General features: G+C 42.3%; 1 protein-coding gene across 2 annotated transcripts in view; it reads left to right on the top strand.

The window, feature by feature from the left end:
- LOC145407535 (uncharacterized) overlaps positions 1-20,023 on the top strand; it is a 137,594-nt gene that overhangs the window by 104,266 nt on the left and 13,305 nt on the right. For both annotated transcript variants that reach the window (XM_080279234.1, XM_080278724.1), the window contains exon 11: positions 5,328-5,426. In XM_080279234.1, coding sequence (XP_080135360.1) covers positions 5,328-5,426 — 99 coding nt within the window. The remainder of the gene's footprint in view (positions 1-5,327; positions 5,427-20,023) is intronic.

The following is a 20,023-nucleotide window of genomic DNA, read 5'->3' as shown; positions in this document are numbered from 1 at the left end:
CTTTATACACATTTACAATTACACTCTTCAGCCAATCATCTGGGACAACACACTCATAAATAATCCTATTTATCAGGTCAGTGACTAAACTCACCCCTATATCGCCTGAGGCCTTCAACATTTCGGCAGTCAACCCAGACACACCTGCTGCCTTCCCCACCCTCATCCTGCCTGTTGCCTCACTCACAGTAGCAGTATCAATCAAAGGCCAAGGGCCAGACACTGGATCTGCTGGCTCCAAACCTTCCCTGTCCCAGTCAAACTCCTCATTCAACAACCGGTTATAATGCTCTCTCCATGCATCTTTAATATCCTCACTGTTCACCACTACCCTTCCTTCATCATTCTTCACACACTGCTCACCTATGATATCCCGATTATCCCTCTTCACCTGACCTGCCACCCTAAATATATTTTTCCTTTCCCCATGATTGAGGTTATCAAGTAATTGTCTCTGTGACTCAGACTTTGCCCTGTATACCTCTCTCCTAGCCCTACGCTTGGCAGCCAAATATTCCACTTTGCTACCACCCTTCTTCCATTCCCGGAAAAGCCTTCTTTTCTCCTTAATTGCAGCTTCTACACCCTCATCCCACCACCAAGTTACTTTATGTCTTGGTGGTCCTCTTGTCCAGCCGCATGTTACATTAGTAACTCTCAAGAAATTGTTCTTGAGGGCTCTGTACTGTTCATTAACGCCTCTGTCTACAGCTCCCTGTTCAGCCACCACTCTCCTCAACTCGGTATAGAAGGCATCCCTTACTACTTGGTTTTTCAGCTTCCATATTTTCCTCCTAGGTACATAAGTCCTCTTTTTCATCATTTGTTCTTTAAGCACCATATCACAAATCAATAGTTTGTGCTGCTGCACACACTCCTCACTTCCTATAACTTTAACATCCCTCACTAACCTCCTATCGGCCCTCCTAACCAGAAAATAATCTATCTGACTGCTATTTCCCCAGACTCATACGTAATTAACCTACTGTCTCTTTTCCTAAAATATGTGTTGCACACAATCATGTCCGTTGCTTCCCCAAACTCGAGTATCCTTTCCCCTTCTGCATTCCTTAGACCATATGCACATCCCCCATGCACTCCTTCATAACCTTGGGCTGCTTCACCTACATGACCATTTAAGTCCCTCCCAAAATCACTATCTCATCATCCCGCATACCACCCACTACACGTATTAAATCATCCCAAAATCTATCTTTCTCTGATTCATCCAATCCTGCCTGTGGAGCATATGCCGATATAATCACAGCTATCTTTCTTCCCAACAGAATTTTCACAACCAATATCCTATCGCTTACTCTCAAAACATTCATAACATATTCCACCCATTTCTCCGCAACCATCACACCAACACCTCCATATCCGTCTGTCCTCCCCTGCCAAAACAACTTATAGCAACAGTCCCTCCCAACAATCTTCCTGGCTGATCCACCCCTGTACCGGACTTCCTGCAAACACGCCACGTCCACCCACCTCCTACTGAATGCCTCAACGACTTCCCTGCTCTTCCCCTCAAACTTCCCACATTCCATGAACCCACCCTCATCCCCATGGGTGATTTACTGTCCTCAGGCTTGCTTTGAAACCTTTTTTGTTTTGTCATCTTCAGTATTAATAAATGGGGACAGACACAGCACAGGTCCCACTCACCGCACAATCCCATGTCCAGGCAATGGATCTGGGACCCCTAGCCCACCAGCTTACCAGTGGCTGTGGTAGTGGCCTCGGGGCACCCTGCCAGGACAGCTGCAGGGACACCCTCCAAGCGCGTCTTGGCACTGCAACTATCCCCGCCATTATACACCCACTGATAGGGCAGCCTCCTGGGACGCTACTCCCAGGTTCGGGCCCTCTCTATTGGGCGGAAGCGGCAGCCTGGGAACCGCAATGCCCTGTACCCTCTAGCACAGGCCCGAGCCCCATCTCGCCCTGGACCCATGATCTATGCCGGCGGAACCCCCGCCATGCCTCCCCCCAGAAGTCCGCCACTAGGTAGCGGGGGCAAAGTTTTCTGGCCGCATGCCCTTGCTGGCGCCAACCCCTGTAACGTAGTGGGATACGTTGTGTGAAATGTAAAGTGCATGTGGTGTAGTGCATAGATAGTTAGAGAAAATGTTTGGGAGAGTATGCTGGTCTACTCTCCATGTTACTGTCACACTGAAAAGGTCAGCAAAGGGGGATGGTTAGATAGCTAGTGAAACAGGAGCTCCAGCTCTCCCTATCACCAGCATTCCCATTCCCCTCGGGAGTACTACCCTGTTCGGCCCGTGCTACGGCCTCCTCCTACAAGTACAATATATTTATTCCGGATTACGGTGAAAGCAAAATTACGATTATCGAAGCATAAATAAGGGTGTGAGGATAAATTCACTTCCTGGGAGATGCTTCCCACTCACATTTAATCAACTCCTATTTTAAGTCCAGCTGTTATTCTCTTGTACAAAGGAAAAGGGAAAAAGAAGTGTGTGGTAATCATAGGGGCATTTGTCTTCTTAGTATAATAGTAAAAGTGTATGGTAGGATACTTATTGACAGAGTTAAAAAAAGAACAGAGGAATCAGTTGGAGAAGAACAGGGAGGCTTTAGGAAGGGAAGAAGTTGTGTAAATCAGATATTCATTCTTAGATCTTTAGTGGAAAAGTTTCTAGAGAAGGGAAAGAAGTTGTATGCGGCTTTCTTGGATTTGGAGAAAGCATTAAGCAACGTTGGGTCTGGTTAGTACTTGGATGGGTGACCGCCTGGGAACACCAGATGCTGTTGGCATCCCTACGTGTCAAGTGGGGTTGGTGGAGGATTAGTGCCCCTCCCTGTAAAACAATTAACTCTAAGCCCTTGGCCACCCCGTTTGGGATACATGGCGTCTGGCAATGAATGAATGAATGAATATGACAGGGTGGATAGACAAGGATTGTGGAAAGTATTAAGAATATATGGAGTAGATGGGAAGTTGTTGAATGCTGTGAAGAGTATGTATGATGGTGCTAAGGTTGCAGTGCATGTGGATGGTGAACTAAGTGAATTTTTCTCTGTGAAGGTTGGGTTGAAACAGGGATGTGTCATGTCTCCATGGTTGTTCAATCTGTACATGGATGGGATAATAAAAGAGGTACAAGGTAGGGTAGTGGATGTTGGAGTGACCCTGGTGAGAGAGGATAGCGTTTGGAAACTCCCAGTACTGTTGTTTGCAGATGATACTGTGTTGTTGAGTGAAGATGAAGGGGAGCTGCAAGGCTTGGTGGATGAGTTTGGGAGAGTGTGTAAGAAACGGAATCTAAAGGTGAATGTAGGGAAGAGTAAAGTGATGGTCTTTGAGAGAGGTGAAGTCAGTGAATGTACAGCAAGGTTGGATGGCGAGGAATTGGAAAATGTGAGTACGTTTAAGTACTTGGGTAGTGTGATTTGTAAGGATGGAGGTTTGGAGGGTGAAGTGCTTGAAAGGGTACAGCAGGGAAGAAAGGTTGCTGGTTCCTTGAAAGCAGTGATAAGAAACAGGGAAGTGAGCATGGAAGTGAAAAAGTTACTACATGACAGTATTGTGATACCAACTCTAACGTATGGAAGTGAAGCTTGGACGTTGTTGGAAGGATACAAGTCAAGAGTGAGAGCAGTGGAAATGAGTTATTTAAGAGGAGCCTGTGGAGTCACATGGAGAGACAGGCTGACGAATGAGGATATAAAGGAGCTTTGTGGTGTGGATGTGGATGTGATAGGAAGTGTTATGAGGAACACACTAAGGTGGTTTGGCCATGTGGAAAGGATGGAGGGCGAAAGACTGATGAAGAGAGTGTATATGAGTGAGGTGGAGGGGGGAAGAGGGAGGGGGAGGCCAAGGATGAGATGGAGGGATGGGGTGGAGAGATATATGAGAGAGGGGGGTGTGAGTTGGGAGCAGGGCAGTGAAATGGCGGGGGACAGGGTGACATGGAGGCGATTTGTTTGTGGCCACCCCAAACGGGATTAAGGCGTCTGGCAATAGATAGATGTTATAAATGTGTTATGAATGGAGGATGCTTTTAGGCACATGGACTTATTTTTTTATTTCCTTTGTTCTTCCCTCCTCCATTCATTGTCTCTTAAAAAAAAAAAAAAAAAAAAAAAAAAAAAACTGTCCAGTACGGGGGAATAGCGCAGTGAAAGGAGGGAGTCTCTCAGTGTGTGGGCTTAGGCGCCCAGGCCTGCCTCCCACCTCCCGAGTACTCGCTTGTGGTAGGATGCAGCCCGCACCGAATGGTAACATAAGGGTTAATCTGCTATCCTAAATAGTGTAAAAATAATCAACATGTGTTTCTAATTATAAGGAGAGTGATTATTTCCTGTTGTATATGTAATTAGTGAAGGATAAATGTTTGCTTTAAGAATTTGGTAATGAAAAGTCAAATTTGGTAATGAAAATTGAGGAGTTTGGTAATGTAGCAGAGTTCAAATTTGGCAACCCCGATCATCACCGATGCATACGATGGCAAAACACTTAGTCAGGTTGGTGAGCACATGACTACTCTTGACAGGGGTACTAGTTGGGGTCATGGGTGGAGCCATGGTGGTTCTGTAGCATTCCACAAGGCCAAAAAGAAATGCAGATGGATGAAGAAGCAACTGATCAGCAGGGCAGAGTGCAGGAGACAGACAGCTTAGCCAGTCTGTCCAGTGGCGTGTGATTTGAATTGTCGAAATCCGGGGATAACCATGTCAAACAACGAACAAGGGTATAGATTTATAAATGTCGGAACAATGAATTGTCGAATAACGATCTATGCTTCTTAAGGAATCTCCATATTGAGGGTCTCCAGGGTACAGTTAATGTTTTGTATGGACTGGGAGCTAGAACAACTCCTGAAACCAGCTAGTTACTGCCCATCTGTTGTTAGAAATTCTTGAAAAAAGAATGTGAGAAGTGTAATTTTTTTTTTTTTTTTTTTACGCCAAGTCCCCCTTTTTTGGATAAGGGCTAAGGCGTTGCCCCTGGGTAGAGGACTTTGGTTTGGAGCGTGTAGCATTTTATGACCGGATGCCCTTCCTGATGTCTACCAATGACTCTTGGGTGGATTCGATCCTCCGACCCTTTGGTTAGAGCGGAGTGCTTTAACCAACTGAGCCACGGCTCCCAGTTGTTGCCTGATGTTTCAGAATGATATGAGCAGCATTATTTATTTATTTTTATTTTTATTTTTTTTTAATGATGCATGGGTGTCTTTGTAGCCTGTGTATATTGTCTTCATCTGGTATTAAGAGACTGTTAGAGTAAAATCTTGCATATTCTTCTGTTGTGTACAGTAATTACATTTATGTATTATCTTTTTCTGTCTCTCCAGGGTGTAGCACAGTTGAACCAGGACCGTGAAAGGTTCTTGGAGGAATCTCGCAATATCCTGACAGACATCACACGAGCAGCCAGTGTGGTGCAAGGTCAGGTGGGTGGTGTGTACGTATACCTTAGTGTCCTTTATTTTGCCAGATGCTATTGTAGATGCCTTATGGTACCTAAGGTACTACAGTGCAGGCACTGATGAGCCTACACATGGTAGCACTGTGTGCCTTGGGTGGAGCAAAGTAGCTGCGGTATACATCCAGGAGCCAAGCCATCTCATTTTCTGGCTCCTCATCACAGGGAAGGACCCTGGTCTGACCCTGGCAAGGCCCTGTCTACCACACGGGGGTGTCAGTTTGCTCTATGGTGAATGTACTGCACTATACCTGTATGATAACCTTATAGAAGCATTGCTTACCTGTGATCGGTAGGTTTGCTTAGCCGGACAGACTGGGGTTAAGCAACAACAACAGTATCATGAGCAAAAATTCAACCACAATGCCTTGCCACCTCTGTACTCTGTCTTTCATATTCGTCGTTCCGCCCAGAACGTCAGAGAGTATCCTTCCATGTCATGTATTATCACATAAATTATATTTTATGTAACATCTTCTTTTGCCATAGCTTGTTGAGATAAGTTGAGCTTCTGATCAAGATAATTCTAGTCAAGATGAAGGTGTGAACTTCAGTCTGCTGATGTAGTCTCATTGTTTATTATTTCCATTTTGATTATTTATTTAGCATGGAAGATATATTTCAAACTGAATGGGTATTGAATACTGTACCCTTCATCAGTCTCCTCACTGCTAAATATCCTTCCAAAGCTGAATAAAGCCATTAGGTAGTAACATTTCATTTTGATTGAATTGAAAAATATATCACCAGCTTGAAGGGGTTAAGAGGGGACTGGAATTTTAATAAAGGCATGTACTTTAATATCACAAGGGGAGTAAGCTAGTTACCTACCTTTATGTGTTGTGGATGACAGTAATGCAGCCTTAGGTTCCAGCAGTTTGCGATGGGAAATATGACACTGGATGTTATATGTTTTGTACCTTACAGTAGGAGACATTCTTCAACCACTCTGTGCAGTACAGCAGGTCTTCATTATAAGCTTCCCTTTTTACATTTTCATCTATTCAATCCACATTATATTGCAGAAAAATCATATTTAAAAGATCCATTCCTGTCTGTAAAGATGATTTACCAGCTTTTCCCAATGGCAGTATCAGTTGTACTGAGAAAGTTGTTATATTTAAGAACACAGGGAATACCTGATTTACTGTGAGGTCTGCTTGTATACCACCTACCACTCAGAAAAATCTATCTATCTGTCTATTGCCAGATGCCCCAATCCCATTTGGGGTGGCCACAAACAGAAAAATACATCTGTATTTTTTGAGTGGTAGGTGGGGGCGCTCTCCATCTACTTACTCGATGTAGTGCTGCTTTGGGTGTCTGCCTTTTCCTCTCTTCCATCCTTCCTGTCTTTCTTTCCTTCATTCTATCCTCTTTCTTCTGCCTACTTGTGACTTTACATTCCTTCTTCTGCCTTTTTTTTTTTCTCTCATTCTTTCCTCTTCTTTCTGCCAGTGGGTGGCTCTACACTGAGTGACAAGCCAAATAGTTTCCTGATGTACAGGAAACCATTTGCCATTTTGGGTGGTATCCATATACTGTTACCAGATTATGGCATCTGGTGGTTTAGTGAGTAATTGAGGTGCTCCAATTGGATTGAGCCTGTGTAGGTTTATATCCAGGGGGTGGTTGGGGTTTATTTACAGCCACTCAGGGGTGAGCGAGGCTGGTCACTGTCATCTTAAATGTCAGGACCAACTTGCCTTGTCCCGGGCTCGTATGCCTCTCGTGGGGGAACATAGAATTGGATCATGGATGGATGGATTTTTCTATACTACTTTTCTTTAACTGCATAAATGAGATGTCTGTTATAAACTACTGCTTGTTACTTTCTTACATACCATTCAAATTACTACACTTAGTCATTGTTGAAATGATTTGTCTGTAAATTTTACAAAATGTGTGTCTACAGCTTTAATTCAGTTTTCAGTGTATCTGTAAAGTGAAACAAGGATGTGCAGTGTCCCCATGGCTTTTCATCATGTATGTTGGATGGGAGTACTGAGAGAGGTAAAAACTTGGGTAACAGAGAGAGGGATGAGAATAGTAATGAGAGGTGAAAGGTGGTGTATGTCAGATGTGATTTATGCAGGTAAGCCTGTGCTACTTGGTAATAGCAAACAAAAGCTTGGCAAACCAGTACAGACTTATGTAGAGGTCTGTGAGCATTCTGCCTTGAAATGTAGATTAGAGTGAAGTGGTGATTGTTGGAGGTGATTTTAACTGGGATGTACTGGAGAGAAACTTGATGTGGTGAGGGAGTTTAAGTGTTGTATTAGATCCAGTGACAGAGAGAAAAAGAAAGAAAGAAAAAAAGGTAAATTTACAGAGGATGTGGAAAGCGGAGTGGCATGAGGAAGGAAAGTCGCTGGTGCAATGAAAGCCTTGATATGATACAGAAGTCTGAGTGTGTTGGATGCAAGAGGGTTGCGTAATGGATTTTAGTAAACCGTATGAATATGAGACTGATGTGGCATGAAAGTGGAAAGTCAAGAGTTAGAACAGTAAAAATGAAATGCATGTGGAGTGCAGAAGGTTGAAAGAATAAGAAATAATGTAATTCATGAACTATGTGGAGTAAGGAAGTCTATGGTCAGTAGAGTTGAAGAGACTGTGCTCAGATGGTAGTCATGGGGAGAATGGGTATAATTAGGGTGGTTTCTGGAAAGAGTATATGTGAATGAGTTTGAAGGTGGGAGAAGCCAATATAGGCCAAGAAGAAAGTGGATAGTTATGTTAAATGAATGTTTGAGGAAGTGTGGTACTGTATGGAGATTGATGAGGCTAGTGAATGGACAAGGGACTGAGCTGCATGAATGGAGGAGCAGAGAAGGGTTGGCACCCATTTTATTAACTTGAGAGACAGCTGATTGACTCAGCCATTTAGGTAATATGAAGTTGAAATGTATGGATGGTTATTAGGGTGGTCCATATTACTAAGGATGGAAAAAATGATTGTGGAATATTTTGTTTGCAGGAAGTGTATGTTGTGAGTAAGAAGAAAGTGGATGAAGAGTTTGGGAGGAATCTGAGTGTGAAATGGAGGGAGAGTAAGAAATTGTTTTGGAAGGAGGTAACGAAAGTAAGGCAGTGTGAAAGGGGAAATAGTAAGGGAGTGAAAGATAGGAATAATAGATTGTTGGTGGAGAAGAGAGAGAAATTGAGGAGATGGAAGGAGCACTTTGAGGATTTGTTGAATGTAGAGAGTGACAGCAGTGCTTGTATAAGTGGTTGGGGAATGGCTGGGAGAAGAAGAGATGAGAGGAGGGAGGAAGAGATCAGTAGGACGGAAGTAGTGGAAGCAATGAAGAAGATCAAGTTGGGGAAGGCCCCAGGAATTGATGGAGTGTGTGGTGAAATGCTGAGGTATGGGGGTGAAATTGTTGTGGAATGGATATGGAAGTTGTGTAGATTGGCTTGGGAAGAGGGAAGGGTCCCAGAGGACTGGAAATCAGGTATAATTGTTCCTTTATATAAAGGAAAAGGGGAGAGAGAAGTATGTGGTAACCATAGGGGTATTTGCCTTCACAGTGTGACTGGTAAAATATATGGTAGAATACTCATTGATAGGGTTAGGCATATGACAGAGGAGCTAGTTGGAGAAGAACAAGGGGGATTTAGGAAGGGAAAAGGGTGATAGATCAGATATTTGTTCTAAGATGTTTAGTGGAGAAGTATCTAGAGAAGGGAAAGAAAGTGTATGCTGCCTTCATAGACTTGGAGAAAGCTTATGACAGAATAGATAGGCAAGGTATGTGGAAGGTATTAAGAATATATGGAGTGGATGAGAAATTGTTGAATGCTGTGAAGAGTATGTACGAAGGAGCTAGTGCTACGGTGCTAGTGGATGGTGAGCTGAGTGAGTTCTTTGATCTCAGTGTGGGACTGAAACAGGGTTGTGTGATGACTCCATGGCTGTTTAATATATACGTGGATGGGGTTGTAAAGGAGGTGCACGGTAGGGCAGTGGATGTGGGGGTGGCTCTAATGAATGAGGGTGAGATTTGGAAGATTCCAGTGTTGCTGTTTGCTGATGATACAGTATTGTTGAGTGAAAGGGAGTTGCAAGGTTTGGTGAATGAATTTGGGACAGTGTGTAGGAGGAGGAAGCTGAAAGTTAATGTAAACAAAAGTAAAGTTATGGTGTTTGAGAGGAATGAAGTCACAGAATGAACAGTGAGGTTGGATGGTGAGGATATGGAGAGTGTGAGTGCATTCAAGTATTTGGGTAGTGTGATGAGTAAGGATGGAACTTTGGGGGATGAAGTGCGTGAAAGGGTACAGCACTGAAAGCAGTGATGAGAAATAGGGAGGTGAGCATGGAAGTTAAGAAATCACTGCATGATAGCATTGTGATCTCTACCCTGACGTATGGAAGCGAGGCGTGGACCTTGCAAGAGGGGAACAAGTCAAGAGTGAGAGCAGTGGAAATGAGTTACTTGAGAGGAGCATGTGGAGTGACATGGAGGGACAGGTTGACAAATGAAGAAGTGAAGGAACGTTGTGGGGTAGATGTGGGTGTGGTTGAGAAGATTAGGAGAAATACACTGAGGTGGTTTGGACATGTGGAGAGAATGGAGAATAAAAGTCTGACTAAGAGGGTGTATGTAGGTGAGGCGGAGGGAGGGAGAGGGAGGGGTAGACCGAGGATGAGGTGGAGGGATGGATTTGATATGTATATGAGGGAAGGGGGGGTGAGTTGGGGGAAGGATAGTCAAATGGTGGGTGACAGAGCGACTTGGAGGCGTTTTGTCTGCGGCCACCCTTTGCGGGATTAGGACGTCGGGCTATAGATAGATAGATAGATAGATAGTATGTTGTGAGTTTAGGTGTAAACTCTCGAGACACCAAATTTTAGCTGAATTGGATGATATTTACTGGTGCCGCATCATACCCAAAGTTTGAGATTAAAAAGCAATATTATTTTTTTTTTTTTTTTTTTTTTTTTTTTTTTTTTTTTTTTAGTTGGAAAAAAGTGTTTGCTTTACTTCAGTGGAGGCTCCATTCTGGTATACCCGTATTTGTTTCTTTTTTCAGGGATTTTGCCTTTTGAGTTATTATTAATAACTTATTTACTATGAAGTGAAATGGTCAATGCCAGTGATGAAAAGCAGGAGCAGAACCAAGGTTTGGCTTGTTGGCCAGCCAAGCGAAAGATTACTTGGAAGTAAGTACTTTCTAGTGGAGAAGTGTTAGCGTGACTTTTCTGCCAGATGCGAACAGAGACATGAACACTGAGAGATTCAGCATGTGTTCTGTCTGAGGAACTAGGGGGATTCTGGGAGAGAGCTTACATTCCTGCATCTGAGCCACAGAATTGTATCCCCAGAATCAAATCACTCTATAAAGAATGGAGAAAGTTGGAGAAGAATAAGAACCAGAATACAGAAAGAGAGGCGACAAAGTGAGAGAACTTCTAAAAACAGATGAAAGATCTCTTTGACATTGCACACACAAATGCCTTCTACCTCATCAAAAATCACAAGGATAAGGAGTTTCTTGTGGTTTAGGGAGAAAAGGAGGCAAGGCTGTATCCTGGGTATTGATGTCAACCTCCACCAGATAGAAGGAAGACAGAGAGAGAGACAGCAGATTGAACAGGAGAGAGAGCATGAGGAATGTCATCAAGCAGTAAGAGAGGAAATAGTGGAGCTGGAGGAAAGCCCAGCTAGTGATGAAGATGAAACAGGTGATAATTATACAGATATAGCAAGTCCTTCCATTTCGGCTGCAGCTCCTCCTCGGAAACGTCAACGAGCACGAAAAACAGTTGTCACTTCTCAAGTAGCTGCTACTTTAGATCGGACCAAGGCTTCAGATCTGCCGAGATCGAATCAAGAGTCGGAGGGAATCTGCAAAATGGCTGAAGAAATCATTCCATCCAACTGTGCCACTTGTAGTGCACAGGGATGGAAAACTAATCTCCGATGTAACAGGAACAAATGTCACTGAACACTTTCCAATTCTCATCTCAGGTGATGGAGTTTCAAAGCTTTTGAATGTACCCAGTTTGGAATCAGAGACATAAAAGGCTATGGCCAATGTCATCACTGAAATCTTGAATGATTACAGTATATCTGAGTGTGTGGTGGGAATGGCATTTGACTCCACTGCCAGCAATACCAGACTGTCGGCAGGGGCATGCACCCATATTCAACAACAGATGCACATGGATCTCCTCCACCTAGCTTGTCGGAATCACATTTTTGAGATCCTTGTTCAAAAGGCCTTTACCATTTGCCTTGGACCGTTCCTCTGGTCCCAACATTCGCATAATCAAGAAGTTCAAAGCCAACTGGAATACTGTTGACACAACACAGTTTCAGACCTTGAATGACAATGAGGAAATACTGGTGAATGATAGTGAGCAATGTGATGAGCTCCAAGCATTTTCTATGAAACAGTCGCAAGAGAGCCAACCTTGAGATGATTATCGAGAACTGCTAGAACTGTCCATTGTTGTCTTGGGTGGCGTACCACCCCTTGGAACATGGTTTCAGTGCCCTGGTGTTTGCCACCATGCCAGATGGATGGCTAATGTTATATACAGCATCAAAGTCTATCTTTTCCATCATCAGACAAGCATCACACTGAAGCAAGGCTGAGGATTTAAGCAGTTTGTTGTGTTCATCACGAAGCAATACCTGAAATCATGGTTCATGGCAGCAAAAGCAGCTCTAGCTCCAGCAAACTGTCTGAAACTTCTTCAGGAATTGTCACTTTATCCTGATAAGGACATCTCACAAGTCTGCTTGAAAGCATTTGGTCATCATTTGTGGTATTTGTCAGAGCAATTAGTTGGACTGGCCTTTCTTGATCCAACTGTTGACCCTAAAGAGAAGCGAGTAATGGTGATGGCTCTGAAGGAAGAAGGAAGCAAAGATCAACTAAAGAGATCAACAGTTGAACTTGAGGCGACAACACTGAATCAGAAAACAATTTCAAGTATTGTGACCAGTAACACCAAGATCTTCATACTGCTTGGCCTTCCTCATTCATTCCTAGAATTCGATCCATCCACATGGGAGACTCATGAGGATTACAAGGAAGCTGAACACATCGTCCAGGGGCTACAGGTAACAAATGACTTTGCTGAAAGAGGGATAGCACTGATTCAGGAGTTTAATCCAGTGCTGACCAAGCATGAATATCAACGACAGTTTCTTCTCCAGGTCGTTAAGCAATACAGGCAAGTGTATCCAGATGCAAAGAAAGCTACAGCTGGCAGCAATTACAAACCATAAAACTAGGCAACAATGAGTGGGAGTTTGGTTCCCATGATACCCCCCCCCCAGTGAGGGGGAGACCTAGGTAACCCAATGGCATATTAACATTTCGTCATAATACTAAGACTTTGAACATGATGCAGCACCAGTTAAAATTATGTAATAAGCATGAAGATTTGCATACATCATTTTTTAATCAATAGGAATGAAGTCTGTTAAGAATAGACTCAAAAACTTTTGAGACACAGGATGTTAAAGCAGTTGCGTGATAGTTAGAGGGTTGGGAATGGTCACCCTTCTTTGGGAGTGGCTGAATGAGAGCAGGCTTCCAGCAAGAAGGAAAGGTACAAGTTGATAGACGAAGGCAAAAGAGTTTACCCAGGCAGGGTGTAAACACAGAAGCACAGTTCTTGAGGACATCAAGAGGGACCCCATCAGGCCCATATGCTTTGTTAGTATTGAGGCCAGTACTGTAATGGCAGAAAATACACCTACCTTACCTAATTGTTTCTTTACAGAAATGAGTCAGGCTCGTACTGTCCCATATTTTGAACCATTTTTATCATACATATGTTTCTTGTACACCAGGAAACATTTACTATGCTGGGCGGTAACCATATAACCAAATTATGGCACCTGGTGGTTTAGTGGGTAATTAAGCCGCTCCAATCACATTGAGCTTATGTAAGTTTATATCCAAAGGGTGGATGGGGTTTATTGCCAACGTAATGCCTCCCAGGGATGAGTGAGGCTGGTCACTCTCATCTTAAATGTCGGGACAAAACTTGCTTAGCCCTGGGCATCTGTGCTTCCCCTGGGGCAACATAGGATTAGATGATGATGGATGACATCTTTAAATTTATGAATAGTTTTAGCACACATTTTTAAAGTCAGTAGTGGATTCCACTGATCAATTGCTCAATTTAGGAAACTGAATATCCTTACATTTTTATCACCTCTCTTTTTGTACGTTTTTTTGCAGTGTCCTCTTGATGTTGCTTCCCCATAGGTTATATATTCATCTATGTCTGTTTTCTCTTTTCCTGTGATGAATAATCATGTATCCTCATTTCCTTCTCTCTTGTAATGTTGATAGGTTTAAAATTTCTAGCCTTTCTTCATAGCATAGGTCCCTTAACCTTGGTGCCCATCTTGTAGTGACCCTTTGTACCTTTTCAGTCATATCTATGTGTTTTTTGAGATGTGGATTCCAGACAACAGATGAATACTCCAGAGTTGGTCTGATGAATGACGTGATTATCTTTCTCAGCATGTCTTCATTTATATTTGTGAATGCAACTCTCATGTTAGCAAGCAGTGTGTGTACATGTTCTGCACTTTCTCATTGATACGATCAGCCGGAGATTGTCTGTTATTGATAAGCACTCCTAAGTCCTTCTCCTTTTCTGGTAAGTGTAGGGTTGAACTTCCTAGCTTATAACCCTAGTCTGGTCATTCTTTACTTTTGTCAAACTTGATTACATGGCATTTGTCCACATTGAATTCCATTTGTCATCTATTGCTCCATTCATGAAGCTTATTTAATTCTTGTAGCTCTCTACAAGAGTCTGAGTTTGTAATTTTCCCTTGAATGTTTCCATCAGCAGCAAACATATTTAGATAGCTTCCATTTCCAGTGTTGCTGCCTATGTTATATATACTAAAAACATAATTGGTGACAGCACTGAGCCTTGTGGGACTCCACTAGTCACTTCTCTCCATGATGAGTAGTTTCCCCTTAGTATTGTTCTCATTTCTCTTTTTTCTGAGAAAATCTTGCATTCAACAGTTCAGATTACCGTGGACTCCTCCTTGATGGTACAATTTTCATAAAAGTATTTGGTGTAGTACACTGTCAGATGCTTTCTTGAAATCCAAGTAGATACTGTCTACCTATCCTTCACTTTTCAGTAGTGTTTCTGCAACTCTGTCATAGTAACTTCACAGATTAGTAACAAATTATTTATCCTTTCTAAAACAGAACTGTCTTTCTTTTATTATATTGTGTTTTTCCAGATGATTTATCCATATTTTCCTTATCAGCTTTTCTAATATCTTACCTAACATGCTGGTTAATGAAACTAGTTGGAAATTGAGTGGGTTTTGTCTATTTCTATTCTTGAAGAAGGGAACAATGTTTGCTTTCATCCAAATATAAGGCAGTTTACCTTGTCTTAAGGATTCCGTGAATACTAAATGTATTGGTCTGCTTAACCCTTCTGCACATTCATGTAATACCCAGTCTGAAATCTCAGCAGGGCCATTTCCTTTTCCTTTGTCTAATTTTCTCAACTCCTCCTGGACCTCTTGTTCTAATATACGTATACAGTAATCCCTCCACTATCTGACGAAATAGAGCCAAAGGCATGTCCGGAAAGTGGTCCCGTCTGGATAGTGGCCCTCAGCCTCCTGGACTTGTACCTAGATAGGTAATGTGGGGTCTCAGAAACCCCAGTCCCCAAAATTTGATTTTTAAAAATATGAGAATATGGTCTACAGATCTGTCCGTCTCATTACCTTCCTGCCTAGTGATGCTCTTCATGGGGATGATGGGGTCATAGCTGTACCTGGCTCTGATTTTGCTCCATAGAGCCATTGGGGTATGTTAGACCCCAGATTACCTATAATGTAACCTAGTTGAGCCCTCTTGTGATTTTTTTATTTCAATTTGCTGTCTTTCTCCTTTTGTATACAGAAGGCCCCAACATCGGTCTACTGCAGGCCACCCAAGGAATCATGATATTACTTTTCAATTTTGCAAGATTTAGTTTTAAAATTTGCATACCTAAAATTTAATCATTTTGTATAAACTTTAAAAAAATATATATTTTTTTCAATTAAACTTTATTTTTTCTGGCCCTATTTAAAGATAAGGGGTTGAATTATTTGTGTATTGAAGCATTTTGAAATATCTGAAACGGAAGTTTTTTTTTTTTTTTTTTTTTTTTTTCCCCCTGTGGGGTCCGTCAGAGCCCACGTTACCTAATATGTAACAAAATGAAGATTACCTATCTCTAACCCAGCCTAACTTTGAAAGCCACCTAAATAACTCCCTACCAGACATACATAGCACCTATTTAAACCTATATAAGACCCTATTCACACAATAATGGACATAAAGCATGAAATAAATGAAAAGGAACCAAAGAATGAGCAATTTGAAGTGACTGTACCTCAGCCAGTACTTACAGCACGTCTGTGGCCACCTTCTCTAAGGCTTTGGCAGTGGTGAAAATGCTCTTGATCCAGTGTTGTGCTGCACTTACAGTAAAGCACTGTGAGTTATAACTGTTTAACACTGCGCATTCTGTTAATTGCAGCATGCCAGTTTCAACCGCCAGTTTGCACTCCACAGTTAATCCTTTGCACTCTAAATTATAATTTCTTAACACTGCACAACACTGTAAATTCCCGTGTGGTCTAGTGGTGAGGTATTGCAGTTTATTCACTGTTTATTCACATAAAATGAGCATGTGTGGCATCCATTGCGATGAGCATCTACTCACTATCGAAGTTAGGCAACTGTTGGTGAGGGGGAAACAGAGTTGCCAGATCGCAATGGCCACATTACCAAACTTCTCAATTTTCATTACCAAATTTAACTTTTCATTACCAAATTCATAAAGCTGGCATTTATTCTTTACTAATTATATATACAAGTGGAAATACACGTAATCACTCTCCTTATAATTAACAGCATGTTGATTATTTTCACGCTATGTAGGCTAGCAGATTAATCAGAGAGAGCATACAATCCACCATCTCCATCCTGTGTATCCTCATCTATCTATCTATCTATCTATAGCCCGACGCCCTAATCCCGCAAAGGGTGGCCGCAGACAAAACACTTCCAAGTCACTCTGTCACCCACCATTTGACTACCCTCCCCCCAACTCACCCCCTCTTCCCTCATATACCTCTCAACTCCATCCCTCCACCTCATCCTCGGTCTACCTCTCCCTCTCCCTCCCTCCACCTCACCTACATACACCCTCTTAGTCAGTTTTTCATTCTCCATTCTCTCCACATGTCCAAACCACCTCAGTGTATTTCTCCTAATCTTCTCAACCACATCCACATCTACCCCACAACGTTCCTTCACTTCTTCATTCGTCAGCCTGTCCCTCCACGTCACTCCACATGCTCCTTTCAAGTAACTCATTTCCAGTGCTCTCACTCTTGGCTTGTTCCCCTCTTGCAAGGTCCACGCCTCGCTTCCATACGTCAGGGTAGGGATCACAATACCATCGTGCAGTGACTTCTTAACTTCCATACTCACCTTCCTATTTCTGATCACTGCTTTCAGTGTACCAACAACCTTCCTTCCCTGCTGTACCCTCTCACGTACTTCATCCCCCATACATGTGAGAAATCCGTTTGGTAATGCATTACAGGAAACTCGCACGGAACATGATCTCACGGAATGCGCTCGCAATTATACATGGTAAGGGCTGGGATACATATAAGACAACGTAAGATTAAAAAACCATTATGAAAACTACAAATTAACGCAGGAGAGGCCTTTGAAAGATCAAATCCTCGAACGTCACCGCAGCGCGCGGTTTGTTTTGATTACGTGACGATCTAGGCGGGAAATTATTCAGTGAGTGAGACATTCCCGAGTACAGTAGCACAGTATTTGTAAGTTAAATATTTACAGTACTGTACTGTTCTGGTAAGTTTATGTGCAACTTAAAGTACTATTAAATAACGTTAAAGCAAGAAATAAAGTCTTATAACCAGTTTACCTGATAGGCGTCAGAATATTGCCTTTTTTATTTGTTCGTTTTTTCCACAGTACTGTACAGTATTTGTAAGTTAAATATTTACTGTTCTCGTATGTACTGTACTTGTAAGCACTTAAATAAAGTTAAATCATTAAATAAAGCCTTGTAACCAGTTAACTCGAATTATATGATTACCCATGATTGGCATCGGAATATTGCCTTTTTTGTTTGTTCATTAAACTCTTACTGTACTGCTTTTCTACAGTAATGTATTTGTAAGTTAAATATTTACTGTTCTGGTATGTACTTATAAGCAATTAAAGCATTAAATAAAGCCTTGTAACCAGTTAACCTGATTCATATGATTACCCATGATCGGCGTCGGAATATTGCCTTTTTTGTTTGTTCGTTAAAGACTTGCTGTCCAGCTTTTCCACAGTACTGCATTTCTAAGTTAAATATGTACTGTTCTGGTATGTACTTGTAAGTTAAAGCACTCAAAAAAGATAAAGCATTAAATAAAGCCCTGGTACCAGTTAACCTGATTTATATGATTACCTATGATCGGTGTCGGAATGTTTCCTTGTGTTTACATACAGTATTTGTGTGTTGAAGTTTTGTTGTGGAGTACTGTATTTGTGAGTTATAACATTAAATAAACCTTCTAACCACTTAAAGTGCTTTCTAGTGATTACCAGTGACAGATAACAGCAAAACAACACATTTGGGGGGTCTAGGGAGCAAAATACGGAGTAGTTTTAAATATATGCGATTTCGCACCTAGCGCGGCACAGTAGGAATGAAACCCACGTGTTCTGTGCGAGTTTCCTGTATTCTGATTCAGGGGGGTCTAGGGAGCAAAATACGGAGTAGTTTAAATACTGTATATGCGATTTCGCACCTAGCGCGGCACGGTAGGAATGAAACCCACGTGTTCTGTGCGAGTTTCCTGTATTCTGATTCATTACCAAACGAATTTTTCATTACCAAATTGCCCCACATTTGGTACTGAAAAATACCAAATGGCAACCCTGACAGGGGAGGAGGGAAAGGGGAAGAAGGAAGGGGTGAAGGGGCCATGGTGTAAACAGCTGTTTGGCGCCGTGCGGCAATTTCAAATTATGGGTGAGAAAAAAATCAAATTTGGGGGGGATATTTTTTCTTTTTTTGGCCATTTTTGGGTTCTGAAGGTCCAGGCCCACAATGTTCGGCAAGTGGGGTGTCCGGAAAGTGGGCGTCCAGATTGTACGGGGATTGTTGTGTTTGCTAATATGTGTGGGCAAGGTTGTTTATTTTAACCCCTCTCATATCGGCTTTCTTCTGTGAAAATGGTTTGGAATTTTTTGTTTAGTACTGTACAATTATCTTCATTGTGGGGGCACTTAGTGGTAGGTGGGGGTGCTCACCATCCACTCACTCGATATAGTGCTGCTTTGGGTGTCTGCCCATTCCTCTCTTTCATTCTTCCACTTCCTTCTGCCTTTGAGTAACCTTACGCTGAGTGACGGCAAATGGCTTCCTGTACACCATGAAGCCATTTATTATGCTGGGTGGTAACCATATAACCAGATTATGGCACCTGGTGGTTTAGTGGGTAATTAAGGTGCTCTAATCAGATGGAGCCTGTGTAGGTTTATATCCAAGGGGTGGTTGGGGTTTATTGCTCACATAATGCCACTGAGGGATGAGTGAGGCTGGTCACTCTCATCTTAAATATCAGGACCAACTTGCCTAGCCCCGGGTTCCTACGTTCCTTATGGGGCGACATAGGATTGGATGATGCATGGATGGATGGATACAGAGTTTCTCCTCATCCTTGATGGACTGTATTTCATCTTTGACTTTAGCTTTACTTCATATGTAGCTGTAAAACAGCTTCAGTTGATCAGTACTTTTATTTATAATGTCTTCCTCAAACTGCCTCTGAGCTTCTCTCCTTATCCTTGTATAATCATTTCTTGCCTGCTTGTAGTTGATATATGCCGTCTCGCTATTATGTCTTCTGCATCTAATCTACAGCAAATCTCTTTTCTCATTTTCTTTTTTATATTCAGTATTAAACCATTTCTTTATCCTTATTTCTGTTTCATTGTGCTGCAGGATATACATTTGTTTTCTTGTTCTGTAAAATTCACAGATTTTTTTATATACAGTAATCACTCGATTATCCGGACACTTCGTATCCGGACATGCTTCGTATACAGACATTAGGCCTTGGATCTATTATCTCCGTATTATTTGCCTTTATCTGAATATAAAAGTTCCATTATCGCTGGCTGGGTGGCTGACAAGTTAAAAAAAATCGGTTGGATGGCTCACCGGCCTCTCTGTTCATGTGCAGGGAATGGACCATAACCCACAAGCTGAGCTAAAGTGGCTGTCCGGATCCCTACCGAATGGTCAAAGTCCCCTGGCCACCCGGTTCACTTGGATGCTACCTACCGCTCTCAGTAATGGGCCGTAACCCTCAGGCTGAGCCAAAATGGCTGTCTGGGTCGCTACCGAATGGTCAGTCTCCCTGCCACCCAGAGCACTTGGATGCTAATGGCCATGCATGAGTAATACAGACCTTAACTTACAAGCTGACTGAAAACACCTGTCCGGCTCCT

Source organism: Coenobita brevimanus, chromosome 1, assembly GCF_032717465.1.
Source record: "Coenobita brevimanus isolate Jiangsu-jjx chromosome 1, ASM3271746v2, whole genome shotgun sequence".
NCBI classification, from domain to species: Eukaryota; Metazoa; Arthropoda; class Malacostraca; order Decapoda; family Coenobitidae; genus Coenobita; species Coenobita brevimanus.
The sequence above is the reverse complement of the archived record's forward strand: the minus strand, read 5'-3'. Positions and strand labels throughout refer to the sequence as shown.